Below are 21,391 nucleotides of genomic sequence, written 5' to 3'. Positions count from 1 at the left end.
GTTTATATTATCTATAAGTTTCATTAGTTCAAAGTGCTCATTTTTGAAAAAAATTGGGTTTAAAATAAAACATTTTTTTTTATTTTGAAAAAAATTTAATTTTTTATGGAATTAAAATTATGGATATTATTAGTAATACCAAAAATGTCAAAGAGTAATAAAATGTTCGTTTTGCTTTTCTGAATATTTTTGATTTTTTGTTTTCTTGTTATGACAAAAATTGGTTATGCTATGGCTGTTCAAAATTTGCCTAAACTCGTGATTAGTTACTATTTCAAGCCATTTTAACTACAGCTTTTTCAAAAATAAGCACTTTGAACCGATGAAACTTACAGATCATATAAATAATGCATAAGCAAAGTAACTTGTTAATTGATAATGATAAAATTTATTTGTGATGCTAATTAGGGGGTGATTTTCGCGATTTTTTAACAAAAAATAAAAGGGACCAACAATATTCTGAGCGTAACTCACTTACTTTTAATGTTAGAAGTTTTTTTTTAAACAAAAATAAACCTTATTTTAAACACTTTAAAGAAGTTGAAATGATTTTTCCCCGAAAAGTGCTCCGTTTTTGGGTTATTTCACATTGAAATATTCAATTTGGAATTTGACGAAGAAGAACCAACTTTTCATTAGCTACAACTCTGCTTCTACTGGGTCTACAGACCTCATGCATACACTATTTTTTTTCTTCAATTTTTTATAAGCTATATTTTTGCTAAGAATATTTTTTTCAATAAAATACTTTTTGAGTTATCTCCGAAAAACCGTCCAAAAACATGTTTTTTTTTTGTTAAAAATGAACATATTCACTCGCAAATAACTCGAAAAGTATTGATTTAGCGAAAAAACTCTATAGAACAAATGGTTGTTTAGAATTAGTAATTTTATCAAATTCCGGTCTTATTTTGAATGTATATTTTTCACCTCCATTTTTGTAAAATGGAGGGGATGTAGAATTGTAAACTTTTTTTTATATAATAATAGACAATTTCAACTACATATTCCCAAATTTTGATCCTTCTTTACTTTTTTTTTGGTCAGATTGTTCTTTGATCGAGCTATAATGTGAACAATGCATAATACATATAAACATTTTAACTTCTTTGTAAGTCTGTTTAAATATATACATATTCTTTGCTTTATTGCAGGTGGACTCCCCAGAGCGTGGTCGACTCCTTGCCTAGGACCTTGTGTACGATCCAGCTTAAAGCCTCCTCTTCTTCAACAAGCAGCCTTCGATGATCTCGTATTCAAAGTGGACGTTATGAGAAACGTGGCTTCCAAACATGTAATGAGCGAAAACGATGAAGAGGTGAAACTAGCTGATTCCCACAGATATTCTAGTTTGCCTGGCATCAATCTACCTGACGTCGAAGTATTCAGAAACGACGAAGAGAAGCCACAAGAACAAAATGGAGAGGATGAAGGACTACAAGAGGTGGGTGTAAAAATATTTCTCTTTATATATTTTTTTATTACCATTATCCAGTATTCTGCGTCCAGTGGAGGATCCAAGAGGGGTGTCACAGGGGGTCGTGCCCCCCCCCTCCCCCAGACGAAGATAAATATCAATTCAATAATCCTAAAAAAAAAAGAAAAACCGAGAGCCGTCAAACAAAACAAAATGTTAAGCTCATCCAAAAAATAATTATATTCTTGTTCTCATGATCATTTTTCAGTGCGTCACAGTTTTTCGATTTCTCTCTAATGCATTTAGTTTGATGAGACGGAAAAAGCGGTAGCTCCGTGATTAAACACAAAAATAATGCAGCATTACAATGGTTATATACATAAGATGTCTATTCCTAACCTACGTTTGATTCGTTGATATTTAGAATGCGCGTTTTTTCTAGCCAATCAAATACACGTATTACGAACATTTGGCGAAAACTTCGTCCATTTTGGCCATTTTTTAGAAGTGTCAAAGCGTCAAGTGACGGTTATTATTCAGGTCAGTATTTTGTGTACCTGTCATTTTGAAATTTCGAATTCGACTTCCCTTGTGTTTCACAACTTTTTTGTACAATATTTTGTGTTTTGGTTTAGAATTTAGTTCGTTAAAAGTTAGTTTTGTATTTTGGTTTAGAATTTAATTCGTTAGAAGTTAGTTTATACTCCAGGTCATTATGCAAGAAAAATATCCATAGTAAGGAGACGTAACTCATGGCTGAAGAACCTTAGGAACTGGTTTGGATGTAATAACAATGAATTATTTAGAGCCGCGGTTTCAGAAATAAAGATCGCTCTGATGATTACCAACTTTTTAAGCGGAGACAGCACCTAGAGAAGAAGATAAAAACACAGTTTATGGATAGTTTTGTGTCATTTTTTAATGTTTCCATATTTATAAATTTAATTAACAATATTGTTTACTTTTTAATTTTATTCCCCTTTATAAAAAATACCTACATGTTAACATATTGTGTAAAAATCAAATATACTAAATTACTAATTATAATAGTTTAATTCCACAAGCTTTATTCATCTAAAGTACGATTCTGGCATCTGTCAGATTCGTCAATAATTACATGAAATAAGTCTCGACACACCCAATACAGTATATGACGTCATAATTAATGACGCACTGAAAAATGATCATGAGAACAAGAATAAAATAAAAATTCCATTTTTATTCAGTTGCAATGCGAAGGCAAAACCGTCTTATTTTTCACTTAGAACAGAGTAGTCCGTTCTTTAACGGTAAAATATTGCAAAACCTCTAAATTTTAAAGAACCGCTTGGATTGACATGAAATTTGGCATACACATAGCTAACAAGTCAAAGAAAAAAAGTGATATTGTGCCGATATGTGCTTTTGCCCTGGGGGTGCTTTTCACCCCCTGTTGGGGGTGAAAAAATATTCGTCCAAAGAAAGTCAGGAAATGGATAAACTTGCTAATTTTAAGTAACTTTTGTTCTATAGAGTTTTTTCACTAAGTCAATACTTTTCGAGTTATTTGGCAGTGAATATGTTCATTTTTTCAACAAAATAACCACGCTTTTAGACGGTTTTTCGCAAATAGCTCAAATAGTAAGTATTTTGTCGAAAAAACATTCCTAGTAAAAATATAGCCTGTAAAAAATTTTAAAAAATGGTGTATATATCACGTCTCTACACCTAGTAGAAGCAGAGTTATAGCTAATGAAAAATAGGTCCATATTCGTCAAATTCCAAATGGAATACTTTACCGTGAAATAACCAAAAAAGAAGCACATTTCGGGGAAAACTCATTACAACTTATTTAAAGTGTTTAAAAAAAGCTTCATTTTTGTTTTATAAAAAAAATTTCTAGCATCAAAATTAAACAAGTTACGCTCAAAATAAAGTTAGTCCCTTTTGGTTTTGGTAAAAAAATCGAGAAAATCACCCCCTAATTAGTAGGTATCTTAAATGAACTTAATCGTTACGACTTCACAAGTTTCTTGACTCGTGTATATTTGTATATATTGTTTATAAGATCTGTAAATTTCAAAGGTTCAAAGTCCTTATTATTGAAAGGGCTGTAGTTAAAAGGGGTTGAATGAGTCACTGATCACGAATGTATGCAAATTTAGAAACACCAAATCTTAATCAATTTTTGTCGAACAGAAAAACAAAAAAATACATGATATTCAGAAAAGCAAATCTGACTTTTTTTGTTTTTCTAGATTTTTGGTATCTCTAACAATTTTTAAGTTATTTTGAAAAAAATCATATTTTTCAAAATTTTTAAGTTATTTTGAAAAAAATCATATTTTTCAAAATTTTAATTTTTAAAAATTTTACTTTGAAACCAAATTTTTTTAAAAATAAGCACTTTGAATCGATGAAACTTACAGATCATATAAACACAACATAAGTAAAATAATTTGTGGAGCGGTAACGATTAATTTCATTTAAGTTGCAAATTAGGGGGTGGTCTTCCCGATTTTTTTTTGCAAAAACAAAAGGGACCAACTTTATTTTGAGCATAACTTGCTTAAATTTAATGCTAGAAACTTTTTGTAGAAACAGAAATAAAGCTTTTTTAAACACTTTAAAAAAGTTATAATAGGTTTTCCCCAAAGAGTGCTTAATTTTTTTGATATTTCATGTCGAAATATTCTATTTGAAATTTGGTGAATATGAATCTATTTTTCTTTGGCTATAACTCTGGTTCTACGAGATCCAGAGATCTAACGCGTACACCATTTTTTTTTACTTTTTTATAGGCTATATTTTTGCTCAGAACATTTTTTTCGACAAAATACTTAGTTTTTGAGTTATTTGCGAAAAACCGTCTAAAAATGTGGTTATTTTGTTGAAAAATGAACATATTCACTCGCAAATAACTCGAAAAATGTTGACTTGGCGAAAGAGCTCTATAGAACAAAACTTACTTAAAATTAGTCAGTTTACCCATTTCCGGACTTATTTTGGATATATATTTTTTTACCCCCAAGAGGGGGTGAAAGTCACCCCCAGGACAAAAGCACAAATCAGCACAATATCACTTTTTTTCTTTGACATGTAAGCTATACATATGCCAAATTTCATGTCAATCCAAGCGGTTCTTTAAAATTTAGAGCAAAAACCGTGAAAGAATGGACTAGAGAGCGCAGACCAGCACTCTAAATCGACGATTTTCGACTATATTTGGAGTCATCATCAGAGCGGCGTAGGCCTGCTGCTCTCTGCCCGAAGTGACAAAATAACGAAAGCTTATCCTTGCATTGCAACTGACGTTTATGGAGTAGGTGACTAGCGTCATCTGGCAACGGAAAGGCAAAGTAAGTTTTCAACCTAATGGAAACATTAGTAATATTGAAAAATATTAAAAATATTACTAAAAGATTTTTAATTGAAAATTAATTGGTCCATTTCCCTGGTAACACCTCCATGGCTTCTAAAAATTGCAAGCCAGATGGATGCTGAAGCGAAGAAGACAAGAGGGAATTCAAAAATTTACAAATCACAACCCCGTCGCATTGCAACTGAATAAAAATGGAATTTTTTTTTATTTTTATATTGGTAAAAAGACCAATATGCCCAATTTCACCAACGATACCTAAATATTTAAGAATTGCCTAAGTGGATTTAGGTACTTCCTAACTCTACAACGGATTTCACCATACCATAAGAATTGCCTAAACCGCTTAAGCATTACCTTACGTTAGGATACGGTTTTCGATCTCCCTAAACTTTAGGTATTACTTATCGTTGACAGTCAGGTTATATTTTTACAATTTTGACTAATGTACTTGTGACGTTTGTCAATAATTTGTTTCTTACCTTAATTTTGCTGTTATTCTGTAATATTAGGTATATTAGTCGTAATTTTGTGTTATCTTTTATATTATTTTTTTTATTGGCTTTAGGATTAGACCATGCGGCCATAAACAAAGTAAATAGTACATACATAAACATAATATATCTTATCTAAACTATCTAATTATTAATCTAATTTAAGGTTATCAACCAATCTAATTTAAGGTTAAGTCTGACCGACCTTTTTGTTAAGAATATGTATAATAAATATTTTATTTTCAAAGTGAATTTTTGCTAAATTAATCTTAATAAAAATTTTGGGATAAGGACAAGGGTCACACTTTTTTCATTCAAGGGTTTTTTTTTTCTTAATAATTATTGATTACCTATATACCCACCCCACACAATATAATATGTGTTGGAAAATATAGAAAATCGTTTGAAGTTTTTTACAGGTCTATTGTCAAAATTATGTAGTCTACCTACTATCTAACAAACTAGTGTTGCGTTTCAAAACCCCATTCATGATATCACTAAAAGTCTATCATTAAAAATTAATAATAAAAGAAGCAATTTTTAACATGGTATTTATTTTAAAATTATTTCATTAATGACAATTCACCTAACTTTAATTTTTCGTCATATATGTGAAATTTACAACTCTTTTCTTTTCCTCCATTTCACTGTACATATACAAATATGTAACATACAAAACTTAACAAACTGAATTCACAAATAACTATAACGTCTAAATAAAATAACTATAACAGTAGGTACAAAACTGAATAAAACCAACTTAGCAAACAAACAATTTTGACAAATAATCAAAAAAGTAAGGTAATGTCATCTTATTCTTCTTTTTATTTATCAAAAATAGTTCAAACGTACCCGAATTAATACCTAGGAAAGAATTTCCTAGATAAACAGTTCTTTTAGTTGTGAAACGCTATTGTTCTAATGTACTGACTTAGGAAGTTCCTATCGATAAGAATTACTTAATAAGGCAACTGTTTAGGTATCGTTGGTGAAATCGGGCATAAGTTTTCACTCTAATGGCATATAAAACAACATAATGCTATTCTACATCCCACCAGAATGAAAACATTGGACTAGAATATGGTTCGGCTGTATTTTCGTTTTGCAACGAAATTGAAAATGGTTATTCATTTTTGTTTTATATTGGTCTTTACTCCTTTGAGTAACTAGGTCCATTTTCCGTTAGAATTTACCAGCTAAACAGACGGGATCGTGAATTGTATTTGAATTCTTTGAATTTTTTGAATTCCCTCTTGTCTTCTTCGGTTCCGCATCCATCTGGCTTGCAATTTTTAGAAGCCATGGAGGTGTTACCAGGGAAATGGACCAATAAGTTTTCAATTAAAAATCTTTTAGTAATATTTTTAATATTTTTCAATATTATTAATGTTTCTATTAGGTTGAAAACTTACTTTGCCTTTCAAAAAATAATTGAAAATCCACTTATTCTAGGGATGGTAAGACTACGTGACCTTGCATCAGAGAAAAGTAATTAAGGGCATATGCGCAAAATGTCGCCTGTCCAAATGTTCAATGTGTTTTTAATGTATTCATTTTTTTCGAATCCTGAGAAAACTAATAAGTATTTTGGAAAAATTTAAACGCAGAATGAAAGATTGCATTATTACCGAGGCCCGAAAGTCCCTTAGAATAACCAAAAAGATTCTTTTGAATGAGATATTTGAAATTAAAAGTCACACTAAATTTTCTCTTTTTTTTCACTCCTGTAACTTATTAAAATAAACATTATAGAAGTTTTCAGGGATTTCGGCCCTCGGTAATAATGTAATCTTTTATTCTGCGTGTAAATTTTCAAAAATACTTATTGTCGTATCAAAGCAACAGTAGGATATGTTAAATAATTGAAAATTTTACGAAACTTCAGTACTTAATAACTTTTTTATATTTGAATGGATTTACATGAAATTTTGTTTGAGTACCTAACTTTACAGGCGTTACATAATAAGTTATAATATTTCACAAAAAAGTGAAAAATAATTGGGAAAAAAGTTACTTGTCCCACTGTTGCCCTCAAAGATAATCTGCTTTTTAACTATATCCGTAAATTTTTGTTATAGTATTATAAACTTATATTGCACTGAAGTTTTGTTTAAAATTTTACACCTTCCAATTCAAAAAACAAAACAATTTTGTTGTTCAAACATTTTATTATAATAAATTATAACATGAACATACTTTTTTTCCAAAAATTTAAGAATTTGGCAATAAAGCAAATAAACAAAATAAAAGGAAAAAATAATCAGAATCAGTTTTGGTAATAGCGAATGCTGAAAGTTGTGGAAGTAAAAGCATATTGCATTTTCTTAAATCAGTGCGAAATTTCCAAAGGGGAATTTATCATGTATTGACACTATCTATAAATAATTAATAATTTAACTTGCCTTTTTCCCGTGCTTGATAAATTCCAGATAGCAAATCAAAATCACACTAAATACTGGCTTCTTCTAGATACAATTTAAATTGGCTGAGTTATTCATTTTTAGTCTTAACATACACCTAACTAACATGAATGTAATAGTAACAACTATTTTTTAAAATAGTATTGAAGTAACTGAAGATAATATTGTGACCGCAAGCCGGATAATATAAACAAAGACATATTCGCAATTCAGCAATAACTACATGGCAACAGTAGGATATGTGCGTAAGATAACTTAGTGTTGCATTAATATTTGTGACCAAAATGGGTAAACGACAAAATGATATGTAAGATAATATGTAGATATGTTGTCTTAGTGTTGCATTATTATAGAATTTAGGTTAAAGGGAATTAAGCTGCACAAGGATAATATGTAAAATTATAAAAAAAAGTATATCACTTTTTATTTATCTTAGTGTTACACTCAACAGAAGGGTTTATTTCGAATCATTTGACATGGATATCACAAAAGTCATTTTTTTACATATCCTACTGTTGCTTTGAGGCGACGTTATTACTTTTTTCAGGATTCGAAAAAAATTAATACATTTAAAACACATCGAACATTTTGACAGGCGACATTTTGCGCCTATGCCCTTAAATCACCCTCAAGATCCATGACCCCCCCCCCCCAAATTTCTGGATCCGCCACTGTCTGCGTCAAAAGTTGAACATAGGTGTCTTCTAATTTCTTCCAGTTCTGTCGGTTGTGAGTTATGAGCTTCCTGCGCCCAATTCCCTGCGACCTTTTTCACCTCGTCTGTCCATCGTGTAGGTGGTCTACCTCGACTTCTTCTGTCTGCTCGTGGTCTCCACACACAGGGCCGGATTTAAGGGGGGCAGGCTGGGCAGCTGCCCGGGCTCCCACAAAGCCTCAAACTTAAAAAAATCAGCACATTATTCACATAGTATAATTTTTGTCAATCAATTAACTGTAATATTTCGTTATATGGAAGGTTTCTCTCCTATTAAAAATGTATTTTTGGCAAATTACGGTCATAAAGCAGAAGATATATTTAAGACATTCTTGCAAGAAGATGATATCGATTTGAAAAGCTGCAGGGGACAGTCCTACGACAATGCGTCAGTTATTATGAGTGGAAAATACAATGGTGTTCAGCTAAAATTTAGATAACACAATATCTTAGCGTTGTAGATTCCAGTTGTCGCCTACTTTCTAAATTTAGTTGCTAAAGCTGCAGCTAAGTGTTGTACTGCTGCCATAGAATTCTTTGATTTTTTAAGGACTGTATGAACCCTATGTATTTTTCACTTCCTCTACATATAGATACACTTGTTAATCGAATGTTTAAAAACGTCTTTAAGCGAGAGCAACGCCGACCATGGCAGAAATATTATTGTTCCTAAAAAAGGGTAAATACTACTAGATGGTCGTCTAGAAGTGATGCTGCAAAAGAACTAGTTAAAGGTTATAATCAGATTAAAGGAGTATTATCCAAAATTTTAAAAGACGATGGGCAACAATTTGAAACTCGTAGCGATACAAATGGTTTGTATAATCGAGTTTGTTTACTGAAAACAGGGATATTTGCAATATTTTTGAATGAAATCTTAGAGAGGGCACACAGCACAAGTCGTATTCTCCAAGATCCAAATATTGACCTTAATTCAAGAGTGGCGGCACTTAAATCAATTAAAAAATTTATATTTTTTTAAGGAATATTTCAGAGGCTGAAATGACAACATCAGAGAAATTTAGGACTCAAAATTTTATAGCTATTATAGATCACTTCATTTCCTCTTCAAGTCATAGGCTTTCGGCATATGAATCCATTCATTCCAATTTTGGATTTTTACATTATTTGGAAAATTAAACTCCCAATGGAATTGAAGCTCACTCACTGAAGCTTACCGGCAATTATAGCAATGATTTAGATAAAAAACTAGGTGTCGAACTAGTAACAATTTGTAGAATTTTTCAATTTATTTAAAGAGGAAATCGGCTCATCAAATATAAGTAAAGAACTTCAAATGTACCGACGGTTAAAAGAGAAAAATGTGATTGATGCGGTTCCAAACGTTGTAGTGACACTTCGTTTATATTTAGTTGGTAACTAACTGCAGTGGAGAGAGATCATTCTAAAAATGTAAGTTAATTAAAAATCGACCTAGGTCTATGATAAGCCAAGAGCGTTTGAACCATCTCTTAATGAGCATTGGACACAATGCCTTAAAGCAACTAGACATGCCCGACATAATCAAAGAATTTTCAGTTAAAAAAATCTCGAAAAGTACCCGGACTTTAACCATACCATAGTCATAACAACAATTTGTTTAATGGTAGGAGGTAGGGCCCCACACCAATTCTGCCCAGGGGCCCCCACTGCCTTAAATCCGGCTCTGTCCACACAGTAATTTTTTCGGTCCACTGCCCTTCGTTCATACCCCACATGGCCCGCTCAATTCCTCTTCAGCCATGCTATTCGCTCTGTGACTTCTGTGACGCCTGTTTATCTTCTGATTTTCTCGTTTCTAACTGTGTCTCTGAGAGTCAGTCCAAGTATTGAGTGTACCATTCTTCTTTGGGTTACTCTAAGTTTGGTTGCTGTAGCCTAAGTTAACGAAAGTGTTTCGGCGCCGTAAGTCGTGACTGAAAGCGCACATTGGTCGAAGATCTTTTTGAGATAATTTGGCATGTTGCTCTTGAAAATATCGGATATAGAGCTCCATATGCAGCCCTTGCTAAGTGTTCGAAGTATATTCATTGTCGTCATTCAATTGTTTGATCTTCTTGGGTTCTACATATATCACGCTATTTTATGTGTTTCTTTAGGTTTTCATCAGTATCCACGTCATATCCGCTATTTTTAATAATTGTTTTTTAAATCTGCCTCAAGTAGAAAATAACTGTTTTTAATCTACCTAAGGTTTGTCTTTCTACGAACTAGTACAGGATCCGAAGATTTTCACCTCGCAATTTTTACAGAATGGATCGATTTGCTTGAAAATTTGAGAATAAGTATTGGATAGTCCAAGGATCAAAATCTATATCATGCCGAAAGGCGCTTTTACTATGGGGGTGGTTACCACCCCATCCAGGGGGTGGAAATTTTTTATTATATTTTGACTGCAAAAGTCGATAAAAACATTCTAAGCAAAACATGTTCTATACATTTTTTTGATAAAATTGACAGTTTTCGAAAGTGTTAGTTTTATATCGAAAAAATCAATGTTTTTCGATATTATACTCATTTACGATTCACTTAATTTATACCGTAGAAAAAATTTTTTTAAACGAAGTTCTTGGAAATTAATTTATCTACAATTTCATATTTAAACATTCTTTCGTATCTCTGATGGTTATCTTTTTATTCTGAAGAAAATGGCATTTTACCAGACTCCAAAAATTCGTTATTCGCTTTCAACTCCAGTTTCTTAAAAACTAATCTTTTAAGCCAGTCAAACTTATACGATCTATTAATAATACATAAATAAAGAAGAACGAATAAGGCTAATGACTAAAAACACCGCTAACTTACATTATTATGCTTCCAATTGGATTTCTTCTTTTTGTTAAAATATATTGATTTTTTTTTAACTTTTTTATTTTTTATCTTAGAAAGTTTGGTAAAAATGAATTTTGTACGTTTTTACAAGATCTATAATTCTATTAATATTAAATCCTTTTGTCACAAAAAGAGGTGACTTTGAAAGGGTTGGTAAAGGTGGTTTTTGCATGTTTTTACAAGCAAGTTTTAATTGTCAATAGATCACTCAATTTCCAATTTCTTGGGAATTAAATAAGATACAATTTCATATTTAAATATTTTTTCGTATCTCTGATGCTAATCTTTTTATTCTGCAGAAAAGGGCAGTTTTTACCAAACTACAAAAATTCGTTATTCGCTTTTAACTCCATTTTTTTTTAAACTAATCATTCTAAGCCGGTCAAACTTCTAGAACCTATTAATAATATATAAATAAAGAAGACCAAATAAAGTCAATGACTAATTTAAATTAGGGTGGTGATTAGGGGGTTGTGTCGGATCACTTTTTTGCTGAAAAAAATAGGGACTGACATTCTTTTCATTATAAGTCACTTAAATTTTGAGCTAGAGACTTTTTTATTTTTGGAGATAGATATTTTTAAATACTTTAAATTAGTTTGAATAAGTTATCCTCGAAAAATACATAGTTTTCCCGTCTTTTGACTTTGAAACTACAATATTTAGCATAAGACGAAGAAGAGCTACCATATAATAAAGTGTAGCTTGATTACTATTGGTCTTAAAGAAAATTAGAAAAAACGGTTTTGTTTATTTTTTAAAAGGTACATTTTTGTTAAACAAAGTTGTTTTAATAAAACGAAAACTTTTTGAGTTATTGACAGAAAACTGATTAAAAACATTGATGTTTTCGATATAAAACTAACATTTTCGATAGCGAATAAATCGAAAATTATTAATTTTATCAAAAAAACCTTTGCGGTCAAAAAAAAATAAAAAATTTCCACCCCCGAGATGGGGTGGCAACCACCCCCATGGTAAAAGCGCCTTTCGGCATCATATAGATTTTGATCCTTGGACTATCCACTACTTATTCTCAAATTTTCAAGCAAATCTATCCATTCTGTAAAAATTGCAAGGTTTTGGCCTATTTTGAGCTTCATTACTTGGACTAAACTCTATCGCTATCTCTTGCCCAGAATCTGGTCCAGCACTGCCTGATCTTTAGATTTCTCCTTCTCTCACTATCTAGCACATTTCTTGACCACGGAAGAAGAATATTGACTTTTAAGATAATTAATGTGTTAAGTCAAAATTATAGTTTTAGTATTTACTAGATTGATTTTACTTAGGTTGCTGGTAAGCTGGAGATACGAGTAGTGCCAAAGGAGCAAGTGAACAAAGATAAAGTTCTGAGGCCGCAAAACTTGGCTTCGAAACCCCCCATTCAGAATGGTAATTCCGACATAGCTGCCGAACATAATAATGATGTCCAAACAACTAATAAGGAGTCACCACAGAAGCCAAAGATAGAAAGGACCAAGAGCATCTTAAAGCAGAGCAGCAAAGAGAGGAGCGATCCCCAAGAGTTGTCCAGTCCCAAAAAGGAAAATATTTCATTTGCTCCGGATGTTTTAGGTAAGATTATTTGTCATTTTAAAATTTTTTCTAAAACCTTCGTTAGAAAATGTCTCAAAATTCCGTAATTAAAGAGCTATATTTCTTTTTCTTTCTTTCTCCATGTTATTCAAAGGTGCATAGATTAGATTTAAACCTTTTTATCTACTTCAACCGCGATTTTCTAAGTTAGTAATGAAAGAAAGACATTCTCACAATCATTTATTTATTTACATTGGACGACCGGTTTCGCTGTCTTATTTCACTATTTTGTAATTTATTAGAATATCCTTCTGCTAAGCTCAGAAAGTGCTTGGAATTCCAGAAAAGATCATTAGATTAGTCAGAAATATGTTAATGAAGACCGAGGATTAAGTAAGTATATAAAGGAGGATTCACGAAGGTTAACTTAAGTCGTACATAGTACATACATTAATGCTATCTCGAATATGCAGTAAAAATTTCTATCAAAGTAGGTAGCGATATTTTACACCCTTTCTCATTACGAAAGGATGTTCTTTAGCTCCAACGCTAGTTATATTATATATTTAAGGGATATTGTACACATTGCTAGGATGTCAGATCACGAATACTCGAAGAGATTAACATTTTCAAAACCAGAGGGCACAAGAAGTAGAAGACGACCACGAAGGCGATGAATTGATGATGTGGAAGAAGACCTAAACGTTCTAAGGGTCAGAAGATGGAGGGAAGTTGCCAGGAATCGACAGGAGTTGCGACTTCTTTGTGAGCAGGCCAAGATCCACAACGGATTATGCCAAGGCCAAGCCACGTATGATGATGATGAATGCACAGTAATGGGAATATACACTGAGAACTAATGCCTAAAATATCTCTTCTTTGCTGATAATCAGGTACCTAATTATAGCAAATGACGGGGAAGGTATGGATTATAATATAATGATTTGAAAACTGACTGACTGAAGAATGCGAACATTTTGGACTTACCGATTGAATTGAACGATTTGGACTTACCTTAATAAGACGAAATACCTCCTAATAAAAGTGGATCAAAGAGTGCAAAGAGAACTTTCTATTAGAGATATAAAAATGTGAAGAATCCAAATATCTAGGAACAATAACAGCAAAAGAAGGAACATCTAAAAGATACGTACAGCAAAATACAACAAAGTCGGAAAGTAATACAAACACTTATTACTTTGGCCTATATAAAACAGAAAATTCAAATTAACGCTGTAGAAATGGACTTTCTAAAAATAGCACGTCTTATCTCGAGAATTATACATAATCATTATCATTCTCTTTGTATTATCCCTATGCGGGGTCGGCTTCCCTAATTGCATTTCTCCACACAATTATATCTTGGGTCATATCAATGTTAATCCCCTTTACCAACATGTCCTGCCTTATCGTCTCCCCCAGGTCTTCTTTGGTCTTCCTCTCCTACTCCTTCCAGGAATCTGCACTTCAGCTATTCTTCATATTGAGTAATTAACGTCTCGACGTTGAACATGACCAAACCATCTTAACCTATGCTCTTTCATTTTGGCATCAATTGGTGTCACACCTAGACTTCCCCTAATATACTCATTTCTAATTTTATCCTTCTTTGTCACTCCACTCATCCATCTAAGCATTCTCATTTCCGCCACATGCATTCGTTGTTCCTCTTTCTTCTTCACTGCCCAACATTCAGTTCCGTACATCATAGCCGGTCTTATGTCTGTTTTATAGAATTTTCCCTTCAGCTTCATTGGAATTTTTCTGTCACACAACACACCACTCGCTTCCTTCCACTTCATCCATCCAGCCCTAATTCTACTGCATGCATCTCCATCTATTTCTCCATTACTCTGTAATACCGATCCCAGGTACTTAAAACTATTGCTTTTTACAATCTGTTCACCATCCAAAGATACCATTTTATTTGTAGTAACTCCATCTTTAAACGAACATTCCAAATACTCTGTTTTTGTCCTACTAAGTTTTAAACCTTTTTCCTCCAGAGCTTGTCTCCACTGTTCCAGTTTTTGTTCTAAGTCTCTCTCACTATTTCCTATTAACACTACATCATCAGCATACATTAGGCAGCATGGAATGCTACCCTGTAGTTTCGCTGTTATCTGGTCCAAAACTAATGAGAATAAATAGGACTAAGCACCTAGCCTTGGTGAAATCCTACTTTCACCTGAAATTTATCAGTCTCTCCCACACCTGTCCTAACACTAGTCGTTACTCCCTCATACATATCACTTATAATCTTTACATATTCGCCAGGGACTCCTTTCTTTCTTATTGAGTGCCCACCACAGAATCTCTCGAGGAACTCTATCATATGCTTTCTCAAGATCAATGAATACCATATGAGCGTTGGTCTCTTTATTCCTGTATTTTTCCATCAGTTGCCTTACAATGAAAATTGCATCTGTTGTTGACCTGCCCTGCATAAAGTCAAATCGATTATCGGATATTTCGGTTTTTTCACGTATCCGTCTATCAATTACTCTCTCCCATATTTTCATGGTGTAGCTAAGAATTTTACATAATACATATACCAAATAAATAAATAAGAAGCAAAACAGCAAGGATACTAACATCACACTAAGCCAAAACAACAAATCAGGCATTAAACTATGTTTTAAAATATTGTAGAAGGAAGAGAGGACGAATAGAGAGATCAAAATTATATTTCTTCTCAGTCTGGCGATTGAAACCCGAGATTGAAAGGATCCCGACATAATTTAATACTGTTTAAAATAAAGTTTTATACAATAATTTTAATCTTACAAAAATTTTGAAAATCCTTTATAAAAGATATATATTTATTAAAATCACAGAATGTTTTCGATATGAAAAAGATCATCATCAGTGCTGATACAGGTTTATCTCATGCTGAGCAACCAAAAATACGTGGGTAAAACCCTTTAAATGTTTTGTTGCTAACGTTGCTAAAGTTGCTAATCATCATCCGTAATGTGACAACATATCCTTCAGATCAGCAACCCGCGTGTCGTATCATGCAATGCCTAAGGCCATATCTAGGACAATTTCATCTCTCGCTTTAAATTATACATAATGTAAATCTATCATAATTTTAAAACATTTAAAGGGTTTTTACCCACGGCTGTGCCGTGGCTCAGTGATTTTTGGTGGCTGAGCATGTGATAAACCTGTATCAGCACTGATGATGATATTTTCAAGTCGAATACGTTCTGTGATTTTGATGTAGGGATTTTAATAAATATTATGCCTTTTATAAGGATTTTCGATAATTTTTTTGTGATTAATGGTATACAGTGATGAGCACCCTAATAACCGGCAAAATAGCACAAAAGATGGAAAACCTATTAAGTTGTGAGATAAAAAGAAATGAAACTAGTCGAGCTGGGAAATTTAGCGATATTAACCTTTAAATTTACATTATATTGATTGTTTCCCACCTTTACACGTATCAGAGGAGTATGTCAACTAAAACTGTTAATTTGACAGTGGTAGTTGCCAAACTCGTGCGATACGTCTAAAGGTGGGAAACAATAAATACAGGGTGTAACAAAAATACAGGTCATAAATTAAATCACATATTGTGGGAACAAAAATAGTTCGAATGAACCTAACTTACCTTAGTACTAATATGCACATAAAAAAAGTTACAGCCCTTTGAAGTTACAAAATAAAAATTGATTTTTTCAAATATATCGAAAACTATTAGAGATTTTTTAACGAAAATGGACATGTGGCAATCTTATGGCAGGATCATCTTAAAGAAAAATTATGGTGAAATTTGTGCACCCCATAAAAATTTTATGGGGGTTTTGTTCCCTTAAACCCCGCCAAACTTTTGTGTACATTTCAATTAAATTATTATTGTGGTACCATTAGTTAAATTCAGAATTTTTAAAACTTTTTTGGCTCTTAGTATTTGTTCGATCAGGCAGTTTTTATCGAGTTGCGGCTTCTTTTTTAATAAGTTTACATAAAAATTTTATGGGGGTTTTGTTCCTTTAAACCCCCCAAATGTTTGTGTACGTTCCAATTAAACTATTACTGCGATACCATTAGTTAAACACAGTGTTTTTAAAACTTTTGTGCCTCTTTGTATTTTTACGATAAGGCACCTTTTATCGAGATGTGGCTTCTTTTTTAATATGGTTCAAAATATACCTAAAATTGTAAATCACAAATAAATTTTCATATTATTACTAAGTCTCCATAATCGTACTTAATTAACCATATACAGATATGTGGTGGATTTGACAAATATTCAAAATATCTCGATAAAAACTCGACTTTTCGAAAAAGTACGAAGAGGCAAAAAAGTTTTTAAAACATTGTGTTTAACTAATGGTACTACAATAATAATTAAATTGGAACGTACACAAAAGTTTGGGGGGGTTAAAAGGAACAAAACCCCCATAAAACTTTTATGGGGTGTCTAAAATTCACTATGATTTTTTCTTAAGATACTACTACAATAAGAATGCCACATGTCCATTTTCAATAAAATATCTCAAATAGTTTTCGATATATTGGAAAAAATCGATTTTTATTTTGTAACTTCAAAGGGCTGTAACTTTTTTTATGTGCACATTTGTACTAAGGTAATTTAGGTTCAATCGAACTATTTTTGGCCCCAGAATATGTGATTAAATTTATGACCTGTATTTTTGTTACACCCTGTATAATGTAAACTAATAGGTTAACATCGCTAAATTTCCCAGCTCGACTAGTTTCATTTCTTTTTATCTCACAACTTAATAGGTTTTCCATCTTTTGTGCTATTTTGCCGGTTATTGGCGCGCTCATCACTGTATTAGCCAGCTACAGGAAAATTTTCCTTGTGGATTTTAATTTTAATGTTGTCCATAACGTACGAGGATAGTATGTATACCATAATAGTAAAATATACGATAAATTCACTTGATCCTATGATCATCCTCTTTAGGCACCCAAATTTTATACTGTCTTCAACAATGAATTTAAAAAGAATTGTTTCAGCAGGCTGCATAAGTTTGATTACCTAGTGGTAAACCTAACATATGAGGGTGTGTATGTGGTTTTGATATTGACAGCATATAAGGAGGAAGAAAGTTATGAAACTTAAAATGCATGATTTTAAAAGTATTTTTATTTTTTCAGATAATAAATGCGACGATGTCGAAAGTAGTAAACCAGCGGAAAGCATTACAGTAGAGGTTCAGACTAAAGAAGATTGCGAGACGCAATGTAATTTAGAAAAGAATGTAGAACTAGAAACTAGAAATCCAAATAGCAGTTTTGCGGAGACTGGACTGCCTCCTAAGACTAGTGATAAAATAATTGGTAAGATATTTACCTAATTTTTTACTTAATTTTCCTATATATGCTTCCAATTGAAATACACTGCGAGTCAGAGAAAACGGGCACCTCAAAAAATGGGTCATTTTTGATGTCTCATATCTGCTAAACCTGATGTCCGATTTCAGTCATTTTTTTAATATGTTATAGCCTTATTCTTTAACAATATCGCTGTAATAATATTGTTGCTAAACAGGTAAATTTTCATTGTATACCGGCTGTACGAATCAAGCTGTGTTTTTTTCCAAAGTTCGCAACACCTTCTGGAATATTCTAACATTTATAAAATACTGAAATTAAAACCCAACTATAGCCTCGGGTTTTCTTAACATTCTCTTTTTCGACTCATTCGCTCAGGTTGGATAGTACAAAAGTTAGGTACTTTAACAACTAGCCATGTTTTTCATCAGTACAGGGTGTTTCTAAATAAGTGCGACAAACTTTAAGGGGTAATTCTGCATGAAAGAATAATCACTGTCTGCTCTGTAACCATAATATGTCCGCAAATGATTGGTTTCCGAGATACCGGATGTTGAATTTTTTCTTACAAACTGACGATTTATTTACTGCCCTAAAGCCGGTTGAGATATGCAAATGAAATTTGGTAGGTTTTAAGAGATAGTTATTGCGCATTTTTGACATGCAATTAAAAATTTTATATTCACCATTGGCGCGCATACGGATAATATGACCGATCATATTACCCGTACGCAGGCGCGGATCCAAGGGGGGGTCAATGGAGTCAATTGCCCCCTCCTTGAGACTTCGCCTGGTGTTGCATTTTTTTTTTAATAAAGAGATAATTACGATTGGAAATTAATCGTGGGTTTTGTGTCCTGTTGATAACTGAATGACTAAAACATAAAACAGAATTCCTTCTCCGAAGTACGTGTTCTCAGTCTTACTGTATGGTGTCAAGTCTTAAACTTTGAATAAAAATGATCTAGGAAGGAGGAACAGGCAGTTTTTGTTTTTATTTGATTGAGAGTTGGACCACCATCCCCAGATAGCTATTTCTGCATCTCATGCGTCATCGGTGGAGCTATGCAGTCACAACTCTGAACCAAATATCAACAGCCTGCCTATTTAAGGGAAATCACTGCGATGCAATGATTCCACCTTTGAGATGCAAAACAGCGACATCTCTCGTAAAACGAGAAAGACGAAAAGCCCTAGATACAAAGTTTTCTACAATTAAACAATTGAAATAACTGAAATAAAAATAATAAACAATATTTTAAATCCAAGACTTTTCGTTAAAATCGATATACTTAAATCGCCTTGAGGTTATGAAGGTCGAAATGTCGTGCTATAGAAGAATTTTTAAAGTATCTTGGGTGAAGAAGATTCGACACTTCACTATACTATAACGTCTCAGCAAGACTACTGAGATTATAGAAGGCATCAAGAAGAGAAAAGTGGAGTATTTTGGACATGTAATGAGAAGTTTCAAATATAGGTTGCTACAAAATATTATGCAAGTGCAAATAGAAGCCAAACGCAGTCCAGGACGAAGAAGCACTTCGTGGTTGATTTAGGGTGGTAGTGAATAAAATAATTAAGATAGCTATGACATAAACCAACGTTCTGAAAGGACATGGTACATGAAGAAAAAGAAAGTAACAGCCTATTCCGAAAAAGAATCCTGCGTACGCGAGTGACGAGAAATTTTTTATTTCATTGCTCCCTCCTTGCAAGGTTGCTGGATCCGCCGTTGCCCGTACGCACGCCAGTGGTGAATATAAAATTATTAATGACATGTCAAAAAATGTGCAATAACTACGTCTTAAAACCCACCAAATTTCATTTGCATATCTCAACCTATTTTAAAGCAATAAATAAATCATCAGTTTGTAAGAAAAAATTTAACATCCCGTATCTCGGAAACAAAGCATTTGCGGACATACGATTATAAAGCAAACTGATATTGTTTTTTTTTTAATGCATAATTACCCCTTAAAGTTTGTCGCACTTATTTAGAAACACCCTGTACTGATGAAGAACATGGCTAGTTGTTAAAGTACCTAACTTTTGTATTATCCAACATAAGCTAATGAATCAAAAAACAGAATGTTAAGAAATCCTGAGGCTATAGTTGGGATTTAATTTCAGTATTTTACAAATGCTAGAATATTCCACAGGGTCTTGCAAACTTTGAGAAAAAAAACACAGTTTTATTCTTACACCCGGTATACAATAAAAATTTACCTGTTTAGCAACAATATTATTACAGCGATATTGCTAAAGAATAAGGCTATAACAAATTAAAAAAAAAAATACTTAAATCGGACATCAGGTTTAGCAGATACGAGACATCAGAAGTGACCCATTTTTTGGGGTGCCCGTTTTCTCTGACGCGCAGTGTATAACATTATTGAAACGACTGATACTTACCTTTTCTTGCATCTATAATGCAATCATTGTTACAAATGTAACTGTAATGGTACCTGCATCAAAACGTTAACACATTTATTATTTTTTTCAAATTTTGCCTTGTTTTCCATTTGTTACTAATGGTAGTGCCGGGTTACGTACTACCAGAGTAACTAACTCAATACACAATTGATTTAATTTGATATAAATAAAAAAATAAAAAGATAAAAATTTCTTAAATTTTATGGGTGGCCCGTTTTCTCTGATGCGCAGTTTATTAAGATAAATATTTGCTTCTTCTTCTTCACGTACCTCATCCTTTAAGAACATTGGCGGTCATCACTGTCCATTTTACTCTATAAAAGTAAAAGTTTACTTTAAAAAAGGAGAAAGCCTAAATAGGAGACTAGCCAGCGCATTCTCTTGTCTAAGTGTTATTTTTTTTTGGTATATCAAGGGGTGCTTATTATGAGACTAACATTTTCTTAAAAAATCTCGCCCCGGAACCCCCCTTTCATCCCTTTAAATGGGGTAATTTGTGGTTTTTGCGAAACGTAGCCTTTCCTGTACGTTTTACAAAAAATTTACTCAATAGTAAAATGAAGAGGACTATATTTCCTACTATTTATTTCCCGACAGCATATGCCTATCACCCACCGTTTAGCGGGGGTGACGCCCCAAAGTTGACAAATTTTTAAAAAAGATGTTTTAAAAAAAAATATTTTTCCCTAACTGTAATGAAAATTAAGAAGAAACCCTGCGGCCGTTAATCACAAATAAGTGGCTGATTTTTTGGTATAGGTTTCATTTAAGAACAATTGCAAATTTTTTAATTACAGGGTGATACATTTAAAAAAACATCTTTTTATACCATCTGAACCGCCTATGCTAGAGTAAAAAAACTTTCAG

The 21,391-nt window shown here is 32.6% G+C and overlaps 1 protein-coding gene across 8 annotated transcripts in view; it reads left to right on the top strand.

Annotated features, from left to right (window-relative positions):
- LOC114333623 (tau-tubulin kinase 1) overlaps window positions 1-21,391 on the top strand; it is a 345,869-nt gene that overhangs the window by 240,821 nt on the left and 83,657 nt on the right. For all 8 annotated transcript variants that reach the window (XM_050647122.1, XM_050647128.1, XM_050647124.1 and 5 more), the window contains exons 11-13: window positions 1,155-1,444; window positions 12,529-12,814; window positions 17,912-18,094. In XM_050647122.1, coding sequence (XP_050503079.1) covers window positions 1,155-1,444; window positions 12,529-12,814; window positions 17,912-18,094 — 759 coding nt within the window. The remainder of the gene's footprint in view (window positions 1-1,154; window positions 1,445-12,528; window positions 12,815-17,911; window positions 18,095-21,391) is intronic.

This window comes from Diabrotica virgifera, chromosome 3 (assembly GCF_917563875.1).
Source record: "Diabrotica virgifera virgifera chromosome 3, PGI_DIABVI_V3a".
Classification (NCBI taxonomy): Eukaryota; Metazoa; Arthropoda; class Insecta; order Coleoptera; family Chrysomelidae; genus Diabrotica; species Diabrotica virgifera.
The sequence above is the reverse complement of the archived record's forward strand: the minus strand, read 5'-3'. Positions and strand labels throughout refer to the sequence as shown.